Source organism: Phasianus colchicus, chromosome 13 (assembly GCF_987193195.1).
Source record: "Phasianus colchicus chromosome 13, bPhaCol1.hap1.1, whole genome shotgun sequence".
Lineage (NCBI taxonomy): Eukaryota > Metazoa > Chordata > Aves > Galliformes > Phasianidae > Phasianus > Phasianus colchicus.
Window position 1 is genome coordinate 10,344,548 of NC_143448.1, and position 26,996 is coordinate 10,371,543.

Here is a 26,996-nt window from a genome sequence, read left to right on the forward strand (position 1 = left end):
GGGGCTGCGGCGGGAGGCGGCCGCCCCGCCGCCGGCTGCCCGGGCTGCGGGGGCCGGCGGGCGGGCGTAGAAGCGAGCGCTTCCCCCCTGTGCCGAAGGGCAGGTGGCGGCGACCCGCCATGGAGAAGGCGGCGACGACGGCCGCGGAGCTCCGGCAGGGCGCGCTGGTGCCGCTCACCGCCATCTGCCTGGGTGAGTGCCGGCGGCCGCTCCCCGCGGGGCACGTCCGGGCACGGGGCCGGGCTGCGGGCACCTGCGGAGGCCTCCGCGGCACGGCGGGCTCGGGGCTGCGTTGCGGGCGCTTTGGGGGGACCCGGGCCGGCGGGGCTGTGCGGGCCGAGCCGCGTTCCGTCCGGGTCGCGCGTCTCGCTCCTGGGTTGAGTCCGATGCGGTGACCCCGTGCGGAGCTTTAAAAAAAGAAAGTTTGGACGGCGGCGATGCCCCCGCGGAGTTGAGCCACGGCACCGCCCGATGCCGCTGTGAGCGGCAGGGGGGAACGCGTCCCCCGGTGCTCCGCTCTGCTCCCGCGGCAGGTGCCGGGCTGTGGCGGCACGGAGACGCGTCCCCCGCAGCCCTTTTTTCTGGGGGAAGGCGCTTTTCGTTGGGGCTTTGTGTTGCCCTGTGCCCGCAGCCGGCGGCCCGGCGGTTGGGGTTATCGGCCCTTGCCTGTCCCAGGGGCCTGTGCTGGGCTGATCCCAACTCTTCTGAGGGCTGTGATAAACGTACAGCCCGCGGAGCTGCGTGAAACCCTCTGCTGCTTGCTGATAAAGCGGGTTTGTGTTCGGTAATGCCGAGTGATAGGCAGCATCAATTACATAAACTGTCAGAAGTGGCCGTACTGCTCATTCTCTTTCTGTAGAAGTTCTTTTTAATGTCAGTGCTTGCCCAGGAAAGTGTGGAAAGTTAGAGACTGCTCTGGTGACTAAAGACATCTCTGTGTTAACTATGAAATACGGCGCAGAAGGCCCTGTAAGCTTCAGAACAGCTGAAACATCTCTGCCTGCTGCTGCTGCTGTATTGCAGAGACATAAAGGGCTGCCAGAAGTGTGTGCAATACGAGGGCAGAGCCTGCTGCACTATGGAGTCTAAAATACAAGTTCTAGCCATTTATTTTTCTTGGGGCTTGGTCAGAGCTTTGTTAAAGCTTCTGTTATTTAATAAAAATAGCACAGTTATTCTAAAAGTGACTAATAGTATCATTGAAAACCATGCGAGTTCCAGAGTCCATGCTGGAGCACTTTTTGTCCTTCTCTGGAGGTGACATAAGGTCTGAAGTTTGGTAGATCTCTGCAGTGCTTTGTGCCTGTCCCTTGCACAGTAGTGAAAGCTAACAAGCAGGGGAGGGGGGTAGCTTATCAGGTGTTGTGCTGTGGAGACCCCAGAAGAGCACAGTGCTTTAGCTGTTATTGTGTGTTACTTCCTGCCTGCCTGTCTTTTCCGTCTGTCATTGCTTTCAGTTCCTGTTTCTCACTTCTCCAGCCCTTCTCCGCTTTTACTTTTTGTTCTCCTGGGGCTGTTTGTGGGTTTGGTGTCTCTGTAGACACACTGCTGCCGCCCGTGGCTGTGTGACTTCAGCTGTGAGCCGCAGTGTGGAGCTGCTTTGTGGCAGCTGTTCTTCCGTGAGGCTGTTTCATTCCTCATTCCTTAGAAATCCTGAAGAACGCAGAAAGTGGGTGAATAACCAGAAAAGCAGAGCTGGTGTCTCTCCTGGGAGTGCATCAGGGCTGGCTGCAGTGCTCTGATCTGAGGGCCTGGGTGGGAGTGGGGAGCAGTGAGGGACTGTGTTGAGGAAAGCACCTGGTGTGAGGCAGTTCTGAAGAACTGTTCTCAACTACTGGCTGCTTGTTGCGGAGGATCTTGGAAATGAGAGAGACCTGCAGTACCAGCTGGTAGGTTTGTGTAGGTAGAGGTGTGTTTGCCAGGTGTGTGGAGCTGCCCATAGCTGTCTGCTGGGCTGCACTCAGGGCTGCTGGCTGAGCTGCCCCCAGTAGGGAGTTCCAAGTGTGCTGCTTCTTCCCTCTAGCCCTGTCCTGCTGCAAGTTCCTGTCCTTCTGCTGCAAGTTCCTCCTGCAGGGCCCCTCTCAGGAACCTCTGCTTGGACTCGTGTTCTGTCACGTTGGGAAAACTCAGGCAGGACATGTGCAGAAAGGCAGTGACAGAGCCTGGCTGGTAACCTGGTTGGTACTCTGCCTAACTATTGTTAGAGTACACTCACGTACTTATGAGCAAAATATTTTAATATTCATAACATCTGTCACGTTTGTGACTTAATTGCTGGCTGAGGTCTTCTCAGTCTGTGTGACTGAATTACTATGGTTACAGGAACAGCGCTGCTTGATGCCATGTGGGGGAACTTTGTGTCACCGCGTTGCTGTGGGCCAGGACCTGTCGTGCAGCTCAGGTGTGGAGCTGCTCCTGGCACAGTGCTGTGTGCGCCCTGACAGAGCGGTTACACAGTGCCTTGGCCTGGTTGTGTAATAAATGCTGCTGTGCATTAATTATGTAATAAAATCAGCACTATTAATGTCCTTTGAACATAGTATTAATGCTTTTGAGTGCAAATGTGTAGCTCGAGCCTGTTTGTTCTGAAGCCACAGCTGTTACTCAGCTGCCCTCCTTCCCTTGCACTGTCCCGCAGCTTCTTTCCCTTGTGCTGGTCTGTCAGGCCAGAAGGTGGTTGGAGCCAGGGTTGTTGTCCTGTGATGTTTGAACGGTGCTAAGACAATGGGGCCCATAGTCAGCATGCCTCCCTGATGCAGAAATGGTGCTAATTGTCAGTGGCTTCCAATCACTGCTGGGAGCACAGACAGTTCCTCTTCCATTGTTCATTTTTAATGATGTTTTTTTCTAAACACTTGCTGCAGATTGGCTATAGAAAGATTTTGGATTTAACACATGCAAAATAAAGCCACGGGGTGCCTGGCTGGGGTGTTGGGAATTAAGTGTTGGTAACCTTTTAAACCTTTCTAATTTGCTTTAGTGTTTGTCATGTTATTAGTAAACTGTCTCTGTAGGTTACAGAACACTGCTAAGATGAGAGCAGTTAGTGAGATGCAGTGTAATCGCCAGAAAAGAGCCTTGAAGAATCTGTGAGGAAACTCCAGTGGATGTGTGTGCTACGCTGAGCTCTGCAGTAACAACAGGGCAGGAAGAAGTGTTGGTGATGGCCCCTCTTATCAGATCATTCTAATGGTGTATTCTCTGAGAGGAGACATCTGAGAAAGTGAGGGGCATATAAAGACTGGCCTGGAAGTCAGATGTGAACTGCAAGCACCTTGCAAGTCTCATCTTGCTTTGCTGTCACTAATAGACTTTTTTGAAAACTTAATTGCTGTTGATTAGCCAAGTTAACTATGTTTGCTTTTGCAACTTGTTTTCAAGGTGACATTTACCTGATAGGAACAAACTGCTTTATTCAGAGAGGATGCGTTTCAAGATAATCTTATTAATTATTTTACAACATTTGAGCTGTTAAAGTGATTATGTGATGCTGTCATTATGGATGCTTTAGTGCGATTGTTTTTCTGTCTTCCCCAGTTAAATCCCACAGAAGACAACTGAGTAGATGGACTTGTTGTTTCTCTTGGTAGCGTATTTGATTGATGCTGAACTTATATTGTTTGTTGAAAGATGAGAGTTGATTCATGTGAATTCTCAGTGTAGATAAGTAGAATTTTTATTGGAAGACTGTAATACCTTTATATAAACATGGCAGCAAACACTTAGAAATGGCAGACTATGAACTGCCTCCCTGTGCCACTGGAACCTATGGTAACATTTTTTCTTTTTATCTTTACAGTGAATCTCTTTCTGACTGGGAAAATAGAAAGTGCTGTTACCTCATTAGGTAAGATACACTTTTCTTATTTATATTTATTGTTGTTTTGAAGTTGTTACTGTTCTTTTACTGTTTGAAGGCTTGTTTAAGCAAAGAGTATGACCTTTGTTTGAGAAAGGGTAGCAATGATATTTTAGGAAGCTTAGAACTTTTAAATCTTGCTGGAATGGTTATTGGACTCCATCAGCGTCGCTGTGCTGGAAGAAAATCTTAAGCTTGAGGCTAAGGTCACAGTATGCACTGATATGTTTGGGGGAAAATCTGTGTTTAGGAGACGTGCCTGGGAACATCAAGCTGGGGGCAGAGGCCTATTCCCAGAGGAGCTAAAACCAGAATGTTAAGAACATCTTTTGAGTCTTGGAGTGGAAATTCAATCAGAGTCCTGGCACTTAGTGTAATTTCCTTCTCTGTAGTAGTACTGTGGCTTACTGACGTTACTGGAGCAGTATAATCAGAGTCCTCTTAGTGATAAGGGTACTCTTGTGCCTTTCAATCCACAGTCATGTTGGTAGGCATACTTTAAGCCTGAAGAGGTTACAACTTAAATAAAACATAATAACCAAATATGGGAAGCAGGAGAAAAGGAAATGAGAAAACACAAAAATAATTCTAAGGCAGTGGCTTGATTAATGTGGGAGTCTGAGTGTTCAAATCAACGTGGAGTTTTGAAACAAGATTTAAATTGGGAAAGGATAATAATTGTATGATTAGATGACTTCCTTAAGCTTATTTTAGGGTAGCTTGGATGCACCACATAGGGTGTATGTTGTTTGCAATACTGTATTTCCATTTTTCAATTAGAAAAAGTCCAGAATGTATGGTATTTAGGTTTACAGAGTGTAACTTGGGTAATTATACAGTCTAGATTGCTGCTACTACCTCAGCCTGAAATATGTAACACTTCTTACTGCTGGCTTTGCTCCTTTCTAATGCTGACCTTTTGCTAGAAACAGGGTTGTAACATTTCACTTTCATTCTTTTGAGCATGCGGAAAATCTTACAGTACTGTAGCCTTCGTGATTTCTTGTTCTGATACAGCTTTGAGTTACTCTGATCGCTGACATCGCAACTGGAGCAGTGTGAAAAATGATCATAAAAGGTTATTGCCGTAATACAGTTCATATCTTACTTGTTTTCCCGTGTGCTGGAAGATAACAGGTGAGGGTAATGCAATTGCAAGGCAGATAACTCTGCTGGGAACCCTCTTGCAGGAGGTGTTCCTTAGCAGCCATAATAAAAGTGGAGAGGGGCATTTGCTGTCCCAAACGTGTCCTTACAAAACATCTATTAGAGACACATCTTTACAGAAAGGTGTAGTGGGATTTCTCTTCAGAAAGCTCGCAATGGCAGAAATAAAGATTTCTGGAGAACGCAGGTCGAGCCACCATCTCAGCTGTGTTTGTACAACACTTCAAGCCATCAGAGCTGTCTCTGCTGAAAGGGAGAAGTCCTCCCACCGTGTGCTCTTCCCCTGCCTCTGTTGAGCATGTTCTGCTTCTTGGTCCTGCAGAGTGCTCAGATTCTGCTGGGTCAATGAACTGTGTGTATGCTGGTGCTGGGGGAGCAGCAGCTGGTTGTGGGATGGATAAAACCAGTGAGAGCCTTTAGACTACAGGCATAAGGGGTCTGTGCTAAGCAGTGTGTGAGAGCACTCCTTGAGGGAGCAGTTAGAGAACTGAGGGAGAGAGTGTTCTGCCAGCCCTGAGATAGCTGTTTAAGGAGGCATATTTTGCTAAACGTGAAGTTTTGAGAGAAAGTTCCTTGTGGCTTCTCTCAGTCTGGAGCAGATGGTTGAGGTGTACCCCCTGTGGCTGGGGCAGTCTCCAGGGCGTCACAGAAGGGTGCAAAGATCCAGGGTTGATCTTCTGCTGGGGTCATCTAAAAATTTCATAGAATAGAGTCATTACTGTTGGAAAAGGCCAAGATCCAACCAGCAGTCCATCATCCCTCCATGCCCACTAACCCGTGTCCATCCATGCCACATCTATCCTTTTCATCACGCCTCTAGGATGGTGACTCCACCATTTCCCTGGTTTCTGCTCTCATCCTATTTATTCCTGCACAGCTTAGTAACCCCAAAACAAACTGTGCTGTCCTCTGGTGAAGCTTGGTATCTGTTGTAGTTGTTCTTGCAAAAAATAGGACTAGTACCTTCTATGTAATGTTTTAGAAAATTTCTTGGAAGTTTTTAGTAGCAAGAATTAGTGGCATATTTAACTGGAGGGAAAAATTTACTGCTGTTTGCAGTATAAGAAATCCATTTGATCATTACTGAGAGCCTCATTAAGATTTTTCATCTTATTGTAGGATCATAGAGTGGTTTGGGTTGGAAGGGACCCCAGCGATCACCAAATTCCAACCTCTCTGCCACAGGCAGGGCCACCAACCTCCAGTTCTGGTACTAGACCAGGTTGCCCAGGGCCCCATCCGATCATGAACACCTCCAGGGATGGGATGTCCACAGCCTCTCTGGGCAGCCTGTTCCAGCACCTCACTACTCTCTCCTGACATTCAATCTAAACCTTCCCTCCTTGAGCTTAAAACCGTTCCCCCTTGTCCTGTCACTGTCTACCCAAGTAAAAAGCTGATTCCCTCCTCTTTATAATCCCTTCTTAAATACTGGAAGGCTGCAGTGATGTCTCCTTGCAGCCTTCTCTCCTCCAGGCTGAACAACCCAGCTCCCTCATCCTTCTTGATGAAAACTCTAAACTCAAACCACTTCTGACATTGAAATGATACTTAAACAAACAAAACTATAAAAGATTAATTATTGTTTATCTTCAGAATTTATTAAAAAAAAAAAATAAAATCACCTCAGTAAGATTTTATTGGGTTGGTTTGCTTGTCCAGGGATTGATATTCTCTAGCTTTTTAATGAAAAAGAATCCAGAATGTGGAAAATGTAAGCCATTTTGAGTGTTTTGTAAATTGAGTTTTCATTTTGCTTCTATGGTTGTGTATAAAAGCACAAACAGTTGTTGCAGAAAAGTTGTCACTGCTCTTCTTGTGTACTGTTGCTTACAAGACTTTCATCATCCAGGAGCATGCCTTGCTATTTAGAGACTTCCCTTTTCCTTTAGGATGTTTTGGCAATTTGAGAAGGCTTGTATTTCCTTAAGGTTGATACTCAGTGTTGTGCTGAAGCCCAGCTTAGTAACACAGCACTGCATGTGGATTTGTGGTTCTGCAAAATTCACACAGGAACTAGGAAGGGAATTGAGGCCCCTTTGTCGGCGCTGAAACCCCAACAGTATGGCAGCGTGCCCTTGTGGTTTTTCTGTTTAGTGTGGGTTTTCCTTTCAAAATGAAGTTGTCATTTATGCAGGTGAAAGAACAGCTGCTCAGAAGCAGTGCTTGAAGACTTCACCTTCTCTGCTACGCAGCAGTCAGTGCACAAGGGAAGAGTCGGAGACAATCGTTAGGAAGGAGATCTGTTGGTCAATTGCAAGTGCCATAGTTATGAGCACTGACAAGAAATGAAGGGTGTCTAAAGCACCTGGCAATTGAAGTGAGGTTTGGGTAGACAAGATAGGAGTTTTTTTGTGTGCATGTCCCCTTCTAGTTTTCCCCAGTGGGCTCAGGGGGCTGTGCATATACCCTTAAAATAGTGTATGTATGTTTTGGCAATGTTAATAAGGTTAGCAGCGTGTTAATTGAGCAGTCCTTGTAAGAGTGAAATAATTCTCCTTTTAATTCTGAATAAGGTGAGTGTGAAATGCTTGTTTTGTGGCAGGAGTGTAGAGCTGCTGCGGGGTATTGAGAAACAATGGCCACGGCCAAATGGGCTGCCCTAGGTAGCATTTAGCATCAGCTCAGCCCTTACCTCGCTCATATCCTCAGATTTTCACAGCTCCCATCATTCTGTTAAAACGGAAAACCTTTTTCTTTTGTCTGTTCTTGTTCCTTGTCCCATGTCTGTAGCAGATGTGCAGTGTTAATAAGGAAAGGTGTTTCTCACTGAGAAACTTGTCACATTGCATCATGTTCACTGCTAAGACTTGGGAAACTCTGTTGCTGGAAAAGAAAACCTGCCAGTGACGTTACTTCAGAAATCGAGGAGGTGTCACATAGCCTTTGGTCAGGTTTTTGTAAACATTTCCTAGAGCTCAGATGAAAGTATTAGGGAAATTCTCTGCTAAACTGCAGCGATGAATGTGAGTGAAGGTGCTTGTAGGAAGTCAGCAGTGTGTCACTGGGACCTTCTCAGAACATGAGCTCTAACTGGCTTTGTGTAGGAGCTGGTTTTGCTCTCTGTGCAGCTGTATTTGTTGTCAACACAGGATATTAATCCAGAGCACAAGTTGGTACAAGGGGAACAGAAACATTTGTGAGGCTCTGCAGGAAGCCTCTGGATGGTGTTGCGTGCTGTGTTTGTTTTGTGTGCACATTGTTTCCCTCCCATTGAGAAGTTTCAGTAACTTGGCAGTAGGATATGCGCTTTCTAGTTCCTCTTGCACTGTGCACAGAGCTGCTCACTCTGTGTCCTCCCTTGCTGCTGTGTTATGGTTGTGCAGTGATAGGTGTGTGGAGGGGCACATCTCAAGGCCTGGTAGGCTGCTTTGGTGTGCGTAATGAAACGTCTTGAGAGCCTGAGCTGACAAGTGCAGTGGGTCTTACATTTGCTTTCTTGTTTTCGTATCTGCATCTCTGTCAGTGTCCAGTGTGGAGCCTCTCTGTTTTTCGAAATGTGCTAACAAAGGTTTTCTTGTATTTTTATAACCACTTCACTGCAAAATATTTGCTTGGAAAATAGATGTTTACTTGTGTTTATGTGTTTGGGAAGTTTTTGTGCTCTTTGAAACTAGTAGGAATTGCATACATGTATTTCAGTGGAACACCCTGTTTGGAGGGTAAAAATAATGGCTCTTTCTGTTTTGCCTCAGGTAAGTTGCTCACCTCATGCTTTGTATTCCCGTGGCTCTCACTTGAGAAGTGCTTGCTGTGGGCAAGTGGGTGAGCTCCAGCACTGGCTTTCCAGGGGATGCTGCAGGCCGGGCTCTGAGGGCAGCCCTGCAGTGCCTGCATCCATGTGGCTCTGCCAGCACCTTGCCCGTCCCTGTGCAGCTGGTGCTGTCCTGGCTCTGAACCCAAAATTACGCATCTGTGCCTGCATGCAAGTGATGCTGCAAGTCTGTGATGTATATCAGAGTATACTTACCTTAAAGTGTAGGCATCCTTTTTTTTTTCCCCTTCATTATAAGCTGGGAGAAATGAAATGTATCAAAAATGGGAATGTTCAGCTGTAATCCAGAAGTCATGCTCCAGATAGTCATCTGATTTAGAAATAGTTTTAAATATGTGTTTGGAGAGTGTTCAGAATAGCTTTTGCATTACAGAGAATTTCCTCTCTCGTAGTCTGCTGAGAGTACATCTTCCCAGCAGAACAGCTTTCCCACTTGTCCTTGGAGTAGTTCACTGCCATTTTTGAATTGCTTAATTACAAATTATAAGTATTTGATGCAGCTTTGATTGGCCTGCAGCTTTCCATAGGAGGATCTGAAAAGGCTTTGAAAATACTGAGCTTTCCTTTTCTGGAAAATTTCAATCTGTGAGAATTCAGGAGGAATTTAAAGTACTCAGGAATTTTCAGTGAAAACATTTGACATTGAAGTCCAGTTAACTTCTTGTCTTCTTTTGTTGGTTTAACCATTACACTCTTCAGGTCTGTCATACTTAGGAGAAGGAACATATCCAGGAACGGGTTATAGCAAAATGGGCTTCTTGGTACTTTGCACTGAATATGGATCTTTTTCAGTTGGTGAATGTCACAGCCAGGCTTTGTGCAGCTGGTAAGGAGGATTTCTGTGTTACATCCTCTCTGGCAGGTCTGTGCAGTGATATTGATTGTAGCCTTTGGTAAATTCATACAAGGTTATTGATTGATCCTGCATTGAAATGCAGGTTATGCTTACCTACAGTTCAAGTGGGTGCCTTAATTAAAAACTGGGCAGGGAAGAAAGCAATAAGAGGTTGAAACTGTTGACTCTCATCTGTCTGCAATCCCCAGAAATTGATGAAAGCTCTTGTAGCTGATGTGAGCTGCTGATTAGGTGAAGCATTAACAATATTTTTTCCCTCTTATTAACAGTTGCTTGCAGTGGAGAACTTGAACAGCACACAGAGAGACGGGGTGTCATCTATAGTCCTTCCTGGCCACGAAACTATCCTCCAGCAGTAAACTGCAGCTGGTACATTCAAGGAGATCGTGGAGACATGATAACAATTAGGTATGGTTTGTGATATTCTGTGGGGTTAATTGGTTGCTTTGCTAAAATGAAGCTGTATGTTTTGATCTGATGTAACAATATTGAACTGTTTGCCAGAGCTGCCAAGTGGCTGAACAGATGGACAGCAAACTTGGTCGTACTGGAGCATGGGTTGCAGGTTGGGCACCTTCATTTTAGAAGTGTTCTGCTATCTTGTTTCTGTAGTTTACCTCTGACATCTGTTTATATTCAAGTCATTTGTAGTCTGTTAATATTTTTGTCTTCATAATACCTGTGAGATTTCATCTACCTCTGATAGATGACGAGGTGGGAAGCAGTGATATATTTACTCAAATTAAATAGTTTCCTTTCTCTTTATTGCCTATAAGTAGGAATAGATGAATGCTATAGAACCTGGAGCAGCCTCAGTAGGATACTTAGGTTTCTTAGAGCAAAAGTGGCTTTGTCTGTAATGTCCTGGAATGATGCTATACTTAGTTAATAGATGAAGATAATCACTTCTCATTGACACTTGTTAACTAAAATACAAATGCTTTTTTGTACAACTTTTATTTCTAACAGAATTAAATAATAATTAGCATTTGTTGCACAATTTCAGGTAATAAAACCACTCAGAAAAGACTAGAATATTTTACAAATGGTTTATTAAGGATTTTTAGTCTATAATATCAGCTTAGTGTAAATTTGATTAATTTCTCTTGAATAATTGCAGTATCCTTCTCAAACCAGGAACTGCTTGTTTAAAAAAAAAAAGAAAAAAGAAAAAAGCAAACTTGGGAAAGGTTTTTTGTTTGGTTTTTTAGTACTGTTGTATTTGACACCATCTGCTCATTCTTTGCTCAGCTGCTTAAAAGGACTGCAAACCTCTTCAGCTGCAGATGCTCAGCAATTAAAAACAAATCTGCCACAGATGGAATAATAGGAGGGCTCCACCATCCCTAGTTCAAAATAGGATCTACTCATCAAAAGTAAGGAAGTAGATACCTGCCAACATTTGAGCACCATAAATAGAAACATGCTTTTCAACCCCATTAAATTATATTGGACTTGCGGAGTTTATTTCAAAGCAGAGATTGTTGGAAGCTCTGAGAAGGCATATAAATGAGAGACAGGACTTGGCTCTGGAGAATAGTATTGCACTTTATGCTCTGAAAACATCTCAGAGCTCCTAGTTAGAATTAGGATTCTCTTTAGCAAGTATGAATATAATAGAGGATAAAGAATTGAAGGAAAGTGGGATGAGGAAACCAGTAATGATGTGTACACAGCTTGAATGTGTGTGTTAGCAATAGTTTTGAAAGATTTCTTTCTAATGGGTTTGTTTTCTGTCACTGGATACAAAGCCATATCCTGCCCTCATCTGTACATACGAACAATGGGAGCTGTGTGTTTACATCCTAGGGAGTAGTTTGCCTTGTGGGTAGCAGACGTGCTGTAGTGCTATGTTTTGGACTATAAATGTCCTTGGAATGATTCACTACAGTGTAGGAAATACAAAATGTTGCAGCATCTGAGGTTTTCTTTAGAATATTGTAGCCTTCTTAATGCCAAAGATATAAAAGCAGTAGCTGACTTTGCCTATGTCATGCCAGCCTAGGAAACTGGAAAACAGGGTTTAAATAAAAACATTTTTTCTTCTTAGCAGTGGGGAATGCTTCTTATCATAGCTGTGTGCTGACAGGGGCATAGAAAATATTCCTAAGAAAATAAAAAATAATTCTTAGGATGAGATCTAGTTTTTAACAGGTTCAGAAAACAAAACAAAAAGCACCATCTCTTTTGTGTTATGTCATACTGAAAGCATTTGCCTTGATCTTGGATTCTCATTGATGGTACGACAGCAGTGGTATATAAGTAGCATATTTGGGATACAGCAGGAGTCACTGAGGGATACAATTGCAACTGAAAGTGGTCATTTTTTAAATAAACTCATTATTCAGCAGCTTTTAATAGAACAGTACACAGATCTACACGTGGATGTTACATGCTGTCTCCTGTGGATGTGTCCTTTAGAAGCTTAGTTTTGATATCTACCTTTCATATTTATGTCAATTATCTTCATATCCTCACATTTCCACACTTGCTGTTTTGCTCTGTAGTTTACTTTTTAGAAATCCTTGGGAGAGTCTTCACAAGAATGGGAAGTATGTTTTTCTTACTTACTAGTTTTGCACATTTCCATCCTTTCTTTCAAGTTTTTGTTTCTGATAGGATTGTGCTGTTGAGACCTGGGAACACATGTAGCCACTGTTTTCCAGGATTCTGTTGTGTCACTTGATATTCAGATAATTAGTAAGTTATTGTTTTGGAAGCTCTTTTTTTGTCTGAATTCCTCTGTTTAGGTCTTATTTTCATAGGGGACCACGTATAAGTTCTGTAAGATCAGAGGGATGTCACACCCTTTAACTGCTTTTTTGCACCATCCTTAACAGGATGTATTTGTTTGTTTCCACCAATTTGAGAAAAGATGAAGATTCTTTATCAGTTGCTGTTATCTGATTGTTGCAATTGGCCCTGATGTGGGGACAGTATAAATAATTGCATTTTATTATAGGAATTAATGAGACTGAGAGTAAAATGTTCTCCATGATCAGAATTCAAGATATGAGTGTTGAGAAATTATTTACTTAGTGACCTTCTCAAGTTCTGTGTTAATTGAGGAGGTCTCACTGGCTTTCACTTCAGTGGCCTGTGTCATTGGTTTGGGAAAAAAACGTTAAGGTGCCAGCTGAGATTGAGATTCTGAGTAAAGCTGAGGTGTGTTTGTGTCAAGACCTGCTGGTATGTATTTATTGACAAATTCAAGGGACCATTTGATGCTGTATTTACTGAATGTGGTGATTCAGAATTTGACATTAATTGAAAAAACTCATAATAGCCATGTATTTAATTAAGTTTCTTATGCTTTTGAAAAACCAGCCATATCTCCTGCCTATGGTTGCAGAGTTGGTGCTTGGAAGTGAGGAGCAGAATAGAGCTTTCCTGACTTCCAGGTCCTTGTGCTCCAGTGGGTAAACAGAAGTTTTTAATGAGCCAATTAAGTCATCAGTTGTTTGCAGTCTGCACTTGCTGTGAGAGGCTGGCAAATAGAAGTAACTTTTCTTGGTTAATTGGCCACTGTGATTTATTTTGGGACTGTGCTCTCCTAATTTACCCATAATATTTATTCTCCAAATCTAATGACTTTAGAGGGCCAAGTTGGACATTTTTTGAATTCTTACTTTCATTCAGGTTTTACATCTGCTGGGTTTCAAGCATTTAACCATTCTTGTTCATATTCACAATCATCCCATGTTTATCTTTTTACAGTTAAGAATGCTTTTCCCAGCTTTAATCTGTATTTGCTTCTGCTTCAACTACGTAGAGGTTGTAAGGAATTCCCCACGTTATTTATACAAGTGCTCTTTTTTTTCTAGCTCTTTCTGATCCAGATGCCAAAAATCTCTGCTATGGATTAGTTTTGGGGGTAGTCTGTTTTTTTAATCTTAGTTACAGAGTGTAAATGAGTATTTATGGCAAGTTGGCTTAGTGAAGTTCTGTCCAGAAGTTTACAAATACTTAACAATTAATAGGTGAATATTGTTGTAAGTTACTGTTGCTTCATTTGAGTAATGTTACAGGCTAGATCCAATCACAACCTGTCCTGTAATTCCTTGCAAGTTCCCAGTCCTGCTCAGTGTGGGAGGTAACCTGTTTCCAGTAACATACCTTTAAAGAAAAATGAGATGATTTTACCTATTTCTGCAGTATTCCGTAGAAGCAGACTGTGCTGCATTTCTCCGTTCCCACTTGTTCCAATTGTTCTGATACTTGGGATTTGAATGCTCCCAGTGCCTAATAGACTGTTATTATACTTATATATGCTATTACTATTATTATTTTAAAAGGAATTAGCAGTGGAAGGGATGTTCTCCCTTGCTTACAGTCCATACCATCAATCACTCAATTGCTGGGCTGATCCTTCTGGCACAAAAAGTTGTATTCCAGTTTGAGGAAGTTCAAGTGAATAAGTAAATGTCCCCATGCTCTATTTTATGGGTAGCAGAATTAAATTATTCTTCAGAAGACTACAACAGCAACACTAGATCTAATTACAGGTGATGAAAGAAGTGAAGTAGCAGAAGCTGAATGCCCTTTCAGAACTCCTAGGTTAAATAAATCAGTAGGCTATTTCATGTAGATCAATGTGGCAGAAGCTTTTTGCACAAAACCTCATTGCAAATGGATTGTAAAGTGAAAATAGTTTTCTCTATTTATACATACATGTGTATGTGTTGTTTCATATTTTGTTGTAAGTTTTTTCATTTGAGATTGACTGACAGCCCACTCAACTATATGATATTTTTGGTCTTAAGTGAAGTCACTATCAATGTAGATGGGACAAAATTTGCTTGCACTGACAACAATGTAATGTAAAAGGGTGCATGTGGAGAGTTGTTATACAGTTATTGTACAGTTGTTATACGATGCCTTAATTAAAGCAAAATTTGTTTCAATTATACTCTGCATGAAATAGAATGTAATTGTTTTGACTTTGCTTTTGCCTGCTGAAGGAATTTTGTAATTGCTGTGGCATTTACTGTATATAAAACTTTACATCAAAATTAGAACACTTATATTTCAGAGAAATTGTTTATTCAGTGATGTTTCAAACTTTCAGGCACCAGCATGTGGTTGAGGTGCTCCTTGCTTCTGAGAAAACAGGGAGTTTGTTCTTGACAGTGTTCTTTATCTCCCTTTTCTGAATAGTGGGGCAGTTGCTTCAGTAGCTCATGTATCGAGGTGAGGCATTGTGTGCTGGTGTTCTCAGGGAGGCTGTTAAAGGTGCTACCTTCTTCACATATATCCTGCCTCACCGCTCGTGAGGATGGCTTTGTGCCTAACACTTGTGTTTCTGGATGGAGAAGTGTGGACTCTGATCTGAATCTCAGATCCACAGCCAGTACTCAGGAAAATCAGTTACCATCTGTATTTTTCTGCTTTAAAAGGTGGGACTAAAGTTTCTTCATCCTCATCTCCTCCTTGCTCTTTATTAGCAGTATAACATTCTGAATGTGTAAATAGAGGTAATTATTGGTAATTATCTACAAATACAGGGTAGATTGCTCATTTGCAGAAGAGTTTGTAAACCAAGCGTGAGTGCAGTGTGGAAAATGAGTGAGCTTTGAGACTTGGCTGCAGTGCTGGGAGCTGGCAGGGTAGGAGAACAAATTGCTCAGCTCTGTAAGATTGTTCTTGGTACATCTAAAATCTCCATAGCAGTGAGTTTAAAGATGTAGATCTTGTTTGTTTCACACAAGCAAGGTTTTTCTGGTTATTTCCCCCTCCTCCACTCCCAAGTTCTGAGCTTCTATTACTTGGTTTAGTGACTGTTCCCTTTTGTTACAGATGTTGTTGGGCAAATAGCTATTTCCAGTGATTACCATAAAAATTCTTTGTGACAAGAAAACCCTACAAATAATTTTCCAAGTAGATGATAGAAACTCTTCTTGGTGCCTGGTAGCTAAGAAAAAGAAAGTGAAACCAATGTGGTAGCTCAGTAGTGCTGTCTCAGATCTCACAACAGACTTTACATGGGTGCTGGCAGTTTCATAGCTGCTTCATGTAACTCCCTTTCGTGCTGTAGGCCTCTTTGTACACCTGGTCATTAAGAAGTTTTTGTAGAACACCTGGGACAGAAATTCTCTGCATGGTTGAATACTTAAGTTTTTTTTAATTTTGACTTCAGATTCACTTAAGACTCTCTTGCAAAATATGCTGTTTTCTAAAGCTTGATGAGATTGCTTATATAGCAAAGAAGTGGGTACTGTGGAAGATTTCTTCCTAGCTGGAATGATATGTGGAACATAATAGGAGAAAAAGATTTAGAAAAGAGGAGGGGGGCATATTTGTGTCCAACAAGTTGCTGAACGTGTTTTAATTTCTATTCTAATTTAACATTCTGGTGGCTCTTATTTTTCATTCTCTTGGTGAAAACTGCAAAAAAATGTTTCAGGTCAGTACATTTGGCAGAACTCTGGAGTGTGTGTAGGCTTGAACTGCCTCTAAAATGAATTGGCTGGTTTACAAAGTTGCTGCTCTTTCCCTTTCACCTTCAAAGGACAAGATCTGGCAGGCTTTTACAGCCTTTTGTAAGTACACCATGGTGTCAGAAAATTATCTTCCATTTATCTTTTTCAAATAGTTCTTGCTCTGTGTTTCTGAGAAGTCCTTTGTGGAAGGAGGTTCCTATTTCATAGCAGCTTTTCAGTCTCTCTGACTTTTCAGGTGTTTGTGTGGAGTATGTAGTGACTGTTACCAAGTTAATTGTGTGTAGCTGAGGTATGTGAAAGAAGAACACAATACAGTTCTAAGTGTCTTGAACAATGTGCCCTTTCACAATGAGGAGTGCTTCTCCCCTACTGCAGATTACTGAATGCAAATACAGTCTGTTTCATCAGAGTATGAACAAACACCCAGTGTGGTTCTGAGCTCCAGTTTAGGGAGTATTATTGGTTGTGTTCAATGTTCAGCAGCTGTTGGAACACCTCTTTGCACTGGGTAAGATGCTATGGAATAGCCATTGGCCCTGGGTCAACATGAGAGCTGGATGTTTGATGGTGAAAGGTTATAGATTCATTTGCTCAGCATTTGCATTCCCAGAAAGGGAATGTGTTATTCTTTGAACTAAAAAATCATACAGTTAGAGAGACTTCATGTTCCATTTCCTTCCTTGCTGTTCTCATCTTGTCCTCTCCCTGTTTATCCCCAGCTTGAAAAATTGATTTTTGTCTTGCTTCTTTGTCCCCTAGGGTTCTTTGTATTGCTTCCTATTGTTCTTACTCCGATACAATAGTTTCCAATCACATGCCATCTTTTAATAGCTTCTAAGGTCAGAAAAGATTGTTGAAATCATTTTTTATGCTTCCACGTAATGTTTTTTGCTATTTCTTCTTTTACTCAGATCTGTGTTTTAGGAAGTAGTTTTGCCTACGGACTCTGAATAAGAGATGCATTCTTTCAGATTTTGGAGCTACTTGGCATGCTGTTTATGCCAGTGAGATGAGTGCTTTTCTAAATTGGGAGAATTTGAGTGCTGTGTTTATGTGTATGCAAGATACTGGAGATGTTTCATTATCTTTGAATGTGATCTCTTTATGTCAGCACTGCTTGTGCAGAAACTCAACTGCTACATTCTGTTTTTTCACTGTTTGACTGTTCCAGATAAATATCTTTTGTTACTTGTGTTTTCTTTTGTTCTTAACAGTTTTAAGAACTTTGATTTGGAAGAATCTCAGAAATGTACAGTGGATTGGTTGATGATTGGCCCATCTTCCAAAAGAGAGGAGTACAAAGTGTGTGGATCTTCCATACCTCCATCTTTCATCTCTGCAAGGGATCATGTTTGGATATTTTTTCACTCAGATGCATCAAGCTCAGGACAGTCTCAGGGATTTCGCCTTTCTTATATTAGAGGTAAAACCTTGCAATTTTGTTGGCTTTGCTTAAACTCTCTAGTAAAACTTAAAGGCAGGAGTATTATTTGTTGATGAGAGTTTTGGGCCAGTCTTGGTTATTAAAGTGTTTGCATGGTAACACTGATACTTTTTCCAGTTGGTTTCTTACTGATTTTCTACTGGCCTGACCTATTGGCTTGTGACCATGCAGAGAGGGTAGATGTCAAAATGTGACATTGGATGGTTACAAAAGTTTTGATACTGACTTTTTCTGCTTGTCCTCTTTCACAGGAAAGATCGGTCAGGCTGCATGCCAGTCAGATGAATTCCATTGTGCAAATGGAAAGTGTATTCCCAGTACTTGGAAATGTAACTCCATGGATGAGTGTGGGGATAACTCAGATGAGAGAAACTGCACTGTCCCTCCAACAGAGCCTCCGTCCAGCATCTGTCCCTCAGGAACATTCCAGTGCAGTGTAGCCCGCTCCACCAAGTGCTTGATGAACGAGCTGAGGTGTAATTCAGTGAAAGACTGCAGTGATGGTTCAGATGAAGATAATTGTCCTGATCTTTCCTGTGGCAAAAAGCTGGGTAATTTTTACGGATCTTTTGCTTCCCCAGACTTATTCCGTGCTGATCACAGCAAATCTGACCTTCGTTGCACGTGGTACGTGGATACACAAGATAATCGACATGTTCTGTTGCAGCTTGATTTGCAGTTAGGCTACAATGACTACGTAAAGGTATATGATGGCATTGAAGAGAGAGGCGATAAATTACTGCAAACATTTTCCTTTCACAACAATAGGCATCCAGTGAGCGTGGAGTCATCAAAGGGCCAGCTCACAGTCTCATATCATGCTCGCTCAAAGAGCACTGGCCATGGATTCAATGCAACCTACCAGGTGAAAGGCTATTGTCTTCCTTGGGAACACCCCTGTGGAAGTGATGAGGAGTGTTTCACGGATAAGCAACATTGTGATGGCTGGTGGCACTGTCCAAATGGCAAGGATGAGGAGAACTGTCCAGCTTGCCAGAAGAATGAATATCCATGTGAAGGAAATAGTGGGCTTTGCTACTCGATACTTGACCGCTGTAATAACCAAAAGAACTGCCCAGATGGCTCAGATGAAAAAAACTGCTTTACTTGCCAGCCAGGGAATTTCCATTGTGGCACAAATCTGTGTATCTTTGAGACTTGGCGCTGTGATGGTCAAGAAGACTGCCAAGATGGAAGTGATGAACACAACTGCCTGGTGATTGTTCCCAGGAAGGTCATCACGGCTGCTCTGATCGGGAGTCTTGTGTGTGGCCTGCTGCTGGTGATAGCACTGGGGTGTGCATTTAAATTATATTCTCTGAGGACTAGAGAATACAGGTACATAAAAACATCTTGCTTTTATAATTCTTTAATAACTGACTGCGTATTTCGTAGTTTAAAGGAGGAAAAAAAGTAAATTGTTAACCAAAGAATTCAGAAAATACTGTAAAATTTGTTAAGTAGTACTCACTGCATTAGGCTTAGAGAAGAGTAGTTGAGATTTTCAGAAGTAGAGGAAATGTCAGCTGTTCTATGATCTGTGGAAAATACACTTCTCTTGTGTGGCCTGGCAGACCTGAATCTCACAAATATCAAAACTATTTTGAGAAATTTCCTTTGCTTTGTATGTCTGTGCAACTGTGGTTGTGCCCTTTTGGAGAGAGTCAGAAGGGACTTCCTGGTGCCTGTCTCTTGTCATATGCACCAAGCCTGCCCATGATGTGTGATTGTTGCAGTGCTTCATGCTGTATTTTCCAAAAATAAGCAGAACAAATTAATGCCTTTATTGGCGTAAGTTGGCCTTTTGGAAAATGTTCAGTTACTACAGAGTCCAAACTCAGACTGGGTTTGCTGATTTGATTCACTGTTACTATTGTTCCTTTTATTAATTTTAGCATCCTGATAAGGTTTTTTACAGAGCCCTAGTAAAGATTTGCCTTTTTGCTGCTAGTTTGAAGCCCTCAGCACCATGTCTGTGCGTTAACGTGAGAGGAGGCTAGACAAACTGACTGTAATTTCTCTTCTGTTTTTTTTTTTTCCACTGTGGTTCTGTTCCCAGAGCATTTGAGACCCAGATGACAAGACTTGAGGCAGAATTTGTGCGTCGGGAAGCTCCACCTTCCTATGGGCAGCTGATTGCACAAGGACTGATCCCCCCGGTCGAAGACTTTCCTGTGTACAATGCATCACAAGTATGGTGACATGAGTGCTGATGAACCTAGTAACATCCAGACTGCTATAAGTTAGAACTGATCTGGAACTGTGTTCTGTCAGTAGCAGAGAAGCTGTGCTAACTGTATGGAAATGCTCTTACTGAAATATGTATGTTTTACTTTTAGCTGTAGAATCATAGTCATGTATCTTGGTGCTGTGGATAGTTTTGAACACATTAAATATGTTTGCTAGGGAACAGCAGTGAGAAAAACACATGCTGTTTTGCTGTATGTCAAGACAGAGTGAACAGAGATAAAGTAAGTTTTTTTTTAAAAAAAAAAGAGTTTTCCAAGCTGAAACTGTAAATGTCTGAGTGATAAGAAACTAGGTCTCTAGCAGTATTTTTGGGAAACTCTAGAATTAATTTTTATTTACAAATACATTACACTGGGAAGCCATTAAGTCATATTGATATTTTACTGTTGAGTTCTCAAGAATCTCTCTCAAACTGTTAAAATTATCCCACTTTGATGCAGTTCCAAGTGTGATAAAACACTCAGAGCTTGTTATCAGGTGCAGCAGTACTATATATTTGCTTTTCTCCACTGTTACCAGGTTTTGAGGATCCTCTGCTATTGCTGATGACAGAGGACTTGGTGGTCTGTAGCCTGTTCTTTGGTGGTAATCTGATAGCAAGTGTGGAGCATCTTGCTGGGCAAACAAGAAGAAATTGAACTCATTAAGGAAACATTTTAATGGAGAATGTTTTCGTAGAGACAGAGCTAGCTTTGACATTCTTAATAGTTCGTTAGAAAATGCCAATTTAATGAGGAGAATTCTCTTAAAATGGAGATCTTAGTAAATGTGAGCTATGGGAGAAGTCTTTTGAGTGTGTGCTAAATCGATTATCTCTGTGTGACAGGCCTCTGTGCTGCAGAACATCCGAACAGCCATGAGGAGGCAGATGAGACGTCACTCATCACGACGAAGCTCGTCTCGGCGGCGCCTTGGCCGACTCTGGAACAGACTCTTCCACAGACCTCGGGTGAGAGGACAGATCCCACTCCTGACACCTGCCCGCACTTCGCAGACGACGTTGGGTGATGGAATCATCAACCATGCTGATGGGACTATTAGGAGTCCTCTGCCTTCACCTGAAGGACCTAGTTTAGAGGCAGACGCCCATGCCAGTGACCTGCAAGAAGCTGGATGTAGCACCTTGCAGCCAGAGACTGAAATCACAGAGCCATTGCCTTCGAATGTCTTAGAGAACACTTGCACTGCTGCGCAAGCAGAGCCTGAGTCTGGACACGCCGATAAATGTGTAGGTGCTGAGACCTCAGGCGGTGAGCTCAAGCAGCCCAATAAAGTGGATTCAGGAAAGTCTTTCAGAGATCCTTTGTCTGAAAGTGTCACAGAAGCAACCCATGGAGGGTCAGCACCCAGGAGGACTGTCCCAGAGGGCAGTAATTTAAGTAGAAGTCATCCACCAAGTGAAGAGCCATGTAGGTTACCCTTAAAAAAGTGGGAGTCTGCTTATTCAGATAGCCCCTTGAATGTTCATATCCAAGTGGATGGACAAAACCGGTGTTGCCCTAGCTCCCATCGGGAGGAGCCTTTGGGTATTCATGCGGCTTGTTGCCATTCTGTGGAAGTGCCAATGTTAGAGTCCTCTGCTCCCCTCTCTGAAATCAGTACAAGTGATGATGAGTCTTTACTTGTTTGCTAGTAGAAGCTTTGTAACTTTGTAACTTCATTGTTTATATGACTGTGCACTTTGATTTTAGGTGGTTTGTGCTCTCAGCTTTGTCCATCAAAACTGGTGTGCTTTAATCCCCAGGGAGTACAGCAGGACTAAATGGGACAAGTTTTTCTTTGTTGCTATTCCTGAAACTCCAGTGGGGGCAGAAGTAGGCCAGTATGTGATGTCAGGGGCTACGAGAGCAAGAATGTGTCACTGTAGTTGGGAGGCATCTCCACTGTTTATTTCTTCTGTGCTTTATTTACTTTCCATTCAGGGAGTTGGTATTTCTTTACTTTTTCAAGTGGTCTTACAGAAATTAACACTGTTGGAACTTGGAGCAGGCACCAGTTGTGACTGTGAGTACCAGTCGAGAAATAACATTGTCCTTTTAGACATCATTATTTAACTAAAATTTAATAATATCATTAAAATTTTTGAGAGGAAATAAAATCCTTTGTTGCTCCCTATTTCTAGAAGTAGCTTGCTTCCTTTGCTCCCTTCAGAAATGTTTTGATGGCCATATAGATATTGAAACATCCACTATAACCAAAGTTTCTGTATATAGTATGCAGAGTATTCCTGTCTGCTATGGCTTTGTAGTAAGAGATCAGCAATGTTCAATACAAGTGGAATGCATTGAACCCCGTTTGCAACAATATTTTTTATGTTGTCATATGTTACTCTTTTCAAAGTGATGTAGCAAAGGTTGAAGAATCGCTTGCTGTCTTCCTACCCTTTTTCCTCTCCTCCCTTCTGATTTCAGGGACTTCTTTGATTTACACCACTTTGGTTGTGCTCTGAAGGTTTCTGAGGCTTCACGGCTGGCTGCAATAGGAAGCACTGAGCACTTGGTAACTGTTGGGATCTTTATTTTGAAATAAAATCTACTTCACAAATTTGCTCGTAAATCTGCTACCTGGGTGCAGCTTTTTGAAACTTGTTTTTCTAGACAGTTATAGGAATTTGCTTTTACTTTCTATTAAGGACTGAAGTAGGCCAGTGCCAGTTTCAAAGCTGACACTGTGTGAATTGTATACTGCTTTAAACTGGTGCCTTTTTGTGGTTTTTTTTTTTTAGAGTGCAATTAGAAGGAAGCAAGTTATTTACCTGAAAGAAAGGTGATATTGCTTAAGCAGGAGTGACCTGGTGCAGAATCACAGCTGGTTATGGTCTGATAGTCTGGCCCTGCTGCAAAGGATAGGATGGTGCCATGAACCAACGTGGGCCAGGCTCCCCCCCTGCCCTTTTAGAAGCTCTGTCTCAGCCCTCTGGTGAGGCAGTAACAAACTAGAATTCTACATACAGAAATTAACGAAGAAGTTATCTCAGCTGCTCCTCTGTAAGTATCCAAGTGCTCTGATGCTGTTTAATGCTGTAGGAATTTAACTTGCCTGAAGTTATTAACTGGTAACTTCAGCTTGTAAAACTGGGGTGGACTTGGGCGTCTGTAGAAGTGGGGTGTGCTGTCCACAGCTCACAGGCTTTTGCAGTGAACAGTTTACATTGAAGTGTCAAAGATGTTTTTTAATGGACTGTATGTGTCCTGAATCTTCCACTAGGACTTCCTTTGGGAGTGCTTTAAAAAAATAAGCATTAAGACTTTCACTTTACTGAAATGTAATGTGAAAGAATGACTTTGAAATTACTTTTTTGTCTTCAGTTGCAAATTGGTTTCATAGAGTGTTTTCCAGAGGCAGAAGATTCAAAGTCTGTAAGAGCATAGAAAGGATTGTAGCAAAATGCGTAATGAGCAAGTTATGGTTACGTTAAGTAAGTACTACTCACTCATTTCTTCTCAAGTGCTTTTGTGATCAGAATTCATTTCATCAAGGAAAATGAAGCTTTGAAAGAGATGTTAATTTCATAGCATTTATAAACATTTTAAATGCATTCCACCTTTGCCATGTACTGTAGTCAACATGCTGGCAGATTGTTTGCATCGAAGGCTGCAGGTTTTAGTGTCATCTTTTTTTCCTAGAGGTAACTTTAAATACTTAGGAGTTTTATTTGTAAAACAGTAAGCCTAATCTTAGTGGGGAGGAGGATTGTTTCAGGGTTAATATTGTGATGATATGAAGGATCTTCAGAATAAGTGTATATTTAATTCTCTTACAGAAATGTATTACTATAGAAAAATAATTTTGATCATACTATGCCTTAAATTATCACCATTGTAAGGCTCTTGAAGTTCAAATATGCTGAAATGTTAGAGTTGAAATATATACTTCAAATTACTCTATATTCTGGGAACAACCCTGAACTGTATTTTCTTTTAAGATGTAACTTAACATAATTTCTTACATATATAATGCATATTTTGTGTACTGATCCATTTGGTAACTCAGCAGAAATTTCAGTGAGAAGGATTTATATTTAGAAACTGACAAAAATCCAGGTTAATGAAAATTTGATGCTTGAAGTGTACAGAAATATTCACAGCCATCACTGCTGGAATTTACAGCCTTGCATAAATGAGACATACAAGCCTGGTGCTTTTGTAAACACCTATGTTTTGTATTCTGCAATAGAATATTCTCTCCTAACTCCCCTAGTCCATTCCTTGGAGGCAAGAGTCAGTTTTGCAGAAGAAATGTGTACATGTGTGCTGTGGGTACAAACAAATGTGTTGAAATGTCGATACGTGAAGGAAAACTCAGAGTCTGCCTTAGTATATAGTATATAGTATATAGTACATACCCCTCCTTTCTCCACCACTTGTAAGCATTAAGCAGAGAATTGACTGTCAGTGAAGCTCACCCAGCTTCTGTTCCATGCAAGCTGCCTCCTTATATTCAGAACTTACTAAAAAAAAAATTGTGCTACTATGCTGAAGTGTGAACAGAAAATTTCATTCTTTGCTCAGTGGAAAAATATGATTGCACTTCAATGACTATGTAACCTAATGAGCTAATGAATTATTCTTTTAAAAAAATATTTTAATAATGCTTTTCTGCATTCTTTAAGTATTTTCATAGAAGGGAAAAAGTGTTTAAGATTTAAGAAAAGAAACAACACCAAAAAACCCTACAAAACTCCACTGTCCAATCTCCCTAAAAAATAGTTTCCTAAAAATAACTCTGAATAGAGAGGAATACTTAAGCCTCTTCCTGATCTAAGAAGAACCACTCACAGGCAGCATCACGACTAAAGTGCTCTCTTACTCTCTTATTGCTATTAAAACACGGGGTGTATTTCTATTTGAAATTGCAACACTTTCCAGCCTGTGTATGACTCTGTAACATCCCTTAAATGTACTTGTTTTCTATTCTGTTCTCTGCCTTTTTTTTTTTTTTTTTTTTTGGTGTGTGTGTGTATGTTGTATATATTCACTGAAATACATTTTGCCATAATGTATGTACAGATGTATGGTTCAGGTATGGCATCGTGGTTACCTGTGTTTGCTGGTTCCTGGACAATGATACAATACAAGTAAGATGCTGGGCATCATCATACTTTGCTCTTGCTTCAATCTCTTAATTTTTAATAAAATTTAATGTGTCCGGAGACTGTGGATTTCTGACTGTCACTTGAGGCTGCCTACCTGTTAGCACTGCCCATTGCTGACTCCATATGTTGAGTCAGTTATGAGCCTTTGGTGTGAAGATCTGAAGTTGGTGTGAGGTTCTTTTTTCTTGGCTTCTTGCTGGTATACTTCTTGCTGGTATACTTCTTGCTGGTATACTTCTTGCTGGTATCTGAAGCTGTAGATGTGCACCAGTTTTTTTGGAAAGTACACATGAAATCTTGCCAATAGCAATAACAATTTCCTGTTGTATACAGATGTCTTTAAAAGACACATACATATACCCCAAATAACAAAACATAGCTGTGGAGTATATGATTCTTTATGACTCTGTTGCAGAGAAAAAACAGACAAGAAACCCTGTTCCTGAAATATAGCACCTCACTGCCAATTGCTGGGGCTGTGTTTGTTTCACTGATGCTTCCTCTCTCCAGTGTTTGCTTATGTCTTTGAAGGGAACCATTGGCTCTATACTGCTGTGGTTGGTTTTTTTTTAGTAGAAGGCATAGGCTGAGTTCTTTTGTGTTGGCAGAAGTTTGCTCTACAAACTTGGAAATATCTGTGTAGTAGAGAATTGTACAGACTTCATAGTCATTAGGGTTTATCCATAACCATGAAGAATAGGAGGGCACAGCTTGATATAGAGGGCTGACAGTGCCTCACCTCATAGGAAGGGTGATTGCTTTGCTTCACCATGAAGTGCTAATTCAGCTTCAATAACAGTGACACAAGCAGTAATACTACAACCCTAATATTGATGTGAACGTGGCTGAAATGAATAGAGCTCATAAAAGGGAGACAGAGTAATAAATGATACCCGTGCACTTGCAGCAGTGTTTGCTGACAGCCTCTGTAGCACAACGCATGTGTCTTGTGACAAACCAAGGAGCTAGCTTGGAAAGTCTTAAGTAATTTATGTATTTCTTTTAACAGATTTTTGAGAGAAGAATTGCTTTTGCTTATTTAAGAACAGGAAGCGTCTCTTCATCTCCTGAGCAGGCAGTAGGATTTAGATGCAGCCTCTCCGTCCATGACCCAAACTTTCCAGGTAGCATGCCTCATCTCATGTCTGTTAACGTAGCAAATTGTTAAATAAGCCACCCTTCCCATTTCAGATTCTGGCTCTTGTGTTCTTGGCTTCAGGGATTAAATAGTCTTCAACTGGATTGAGTGGTGGAAGTTTCCCTTTTTTTGCACTTCATACATTTCCTGCTTTGATGTGCCAAGTTTCCTTCCTTTCTATTCCTATCTCTTACCCCAAGTTTATAAGACATTTATTTTTGGTCTCTAATAAAAACAGTGCCCCTTGCCTGCTTTCAAATCCTTTTCCTTGGATTTTCCTTTTTCGTTTGTCCAAATGCGAAAACTTCTTGCATAGCTGAAGTTAGAGCACCAGTGAGAAGTGTTGAGGAATGAGAAGTTTTAAAATTAAACAAAAGGTGCTTTGCTTTTAGTAACAGGAGACAGTCCATGCTCCACACAGGGGCCTGTTCCCAAGCGAGGAGCCAAAGCAGTTGGAACTCAGATTAAGGAAAAGACAAATTCCAAGCAAGGCTTTACCCTTCACTTTTTTTTTTTTTAATGAAGCTTTCATTTATGATGCATACTTCAGAAGCTCAGTAATTTCTGTCTTGTCATTCATTTGGCTCTCAAAAGAGCCTAAAAAGAAAATGTATTTTGTTCCCAGAATTTGCAGATTAGAGAATGAAAAATGAGAAAATCTTTCCTGAAGACCTCTGAAAATTGTGTGGGACAGCAAATCATTGAGCTCAGCTGATGAAAGATTGCTTGTGTATCTTTCAATACATATTTGTAAAGTTACTTCCAATTAATATGCTTGTGTATGGAATATTAAATACACAGTGACTCATGAATCCTTGCTGAGTTGAGTAAAAGCTCTGAACTGATATGAGTGTTCTGTCTTGACCTTGCCGAGATCAAGGTCTTTTGCCTGATGTACCGGTGTCAACTGGAAACAGCCAATTCCCATACCAAGGTCATGAAAACATTTGAGAGCAGTGGGGCCTGCAGGAG

At 41.5% G+C, this 26,996-nt stretch overlaps 1 protein-coding gene across 1 annotated transcript; it reads left to right on the plus strand.

Moving 5' to 3' along the window:
- The first annotated feature begins 23 nt into the window (after positions 1 to 23).
- On the plus strand, positions 24 to 21,906 carry LRP3 (LDL receptor related protein 3). The gene is made up of 7 exons (XM_031615511.2): positions 24 to 192; positions 3,800 to 3,847; positions 9,927 to 10,065; positions 17,312 to 17,520; positions 17,793 to 18,879; positions 19,601 to 19,733; positions 20,618 to 21,906. Exons 1-7 carry the CDS (start codon positions 120 to 122, stop codon positions 21,422 to 21,424), a joined length of 2,496 nt encoding a protein of 831 aa, XP_031471371.2. The 5' UTR covers positions 24 to 119; the 3' UTR covers positions 21,425 to 21,906.
- Positions 21,907 to 26,996: the final 5,090 nt, after the last annotated feature.

Bases quoted from the DNA above. Each gene is read 5' to 3' on its own strand.
- LRP3 (XM_031615511.2), top strand. From the start codon at position 120: ATGGAGAAGGCGGCGACGACGGCCGCGGAGCTCCGGCAGGGCGCGCTG. The intron at 193-3,799 runs GTGAGTGCCGGC...TTATCTTTACAG, and splicing joins GCTCACCGCCATCTGCCTGG to TGAATCTCTTTCTGACTGGG. The intron at 10,066-17,311 runs GTATGGTTTGTG...TGTTCTTAACAG, and splicing joins GGAGACATGATAACAATTAG to TTTTAAGAACTTTGATTTGG.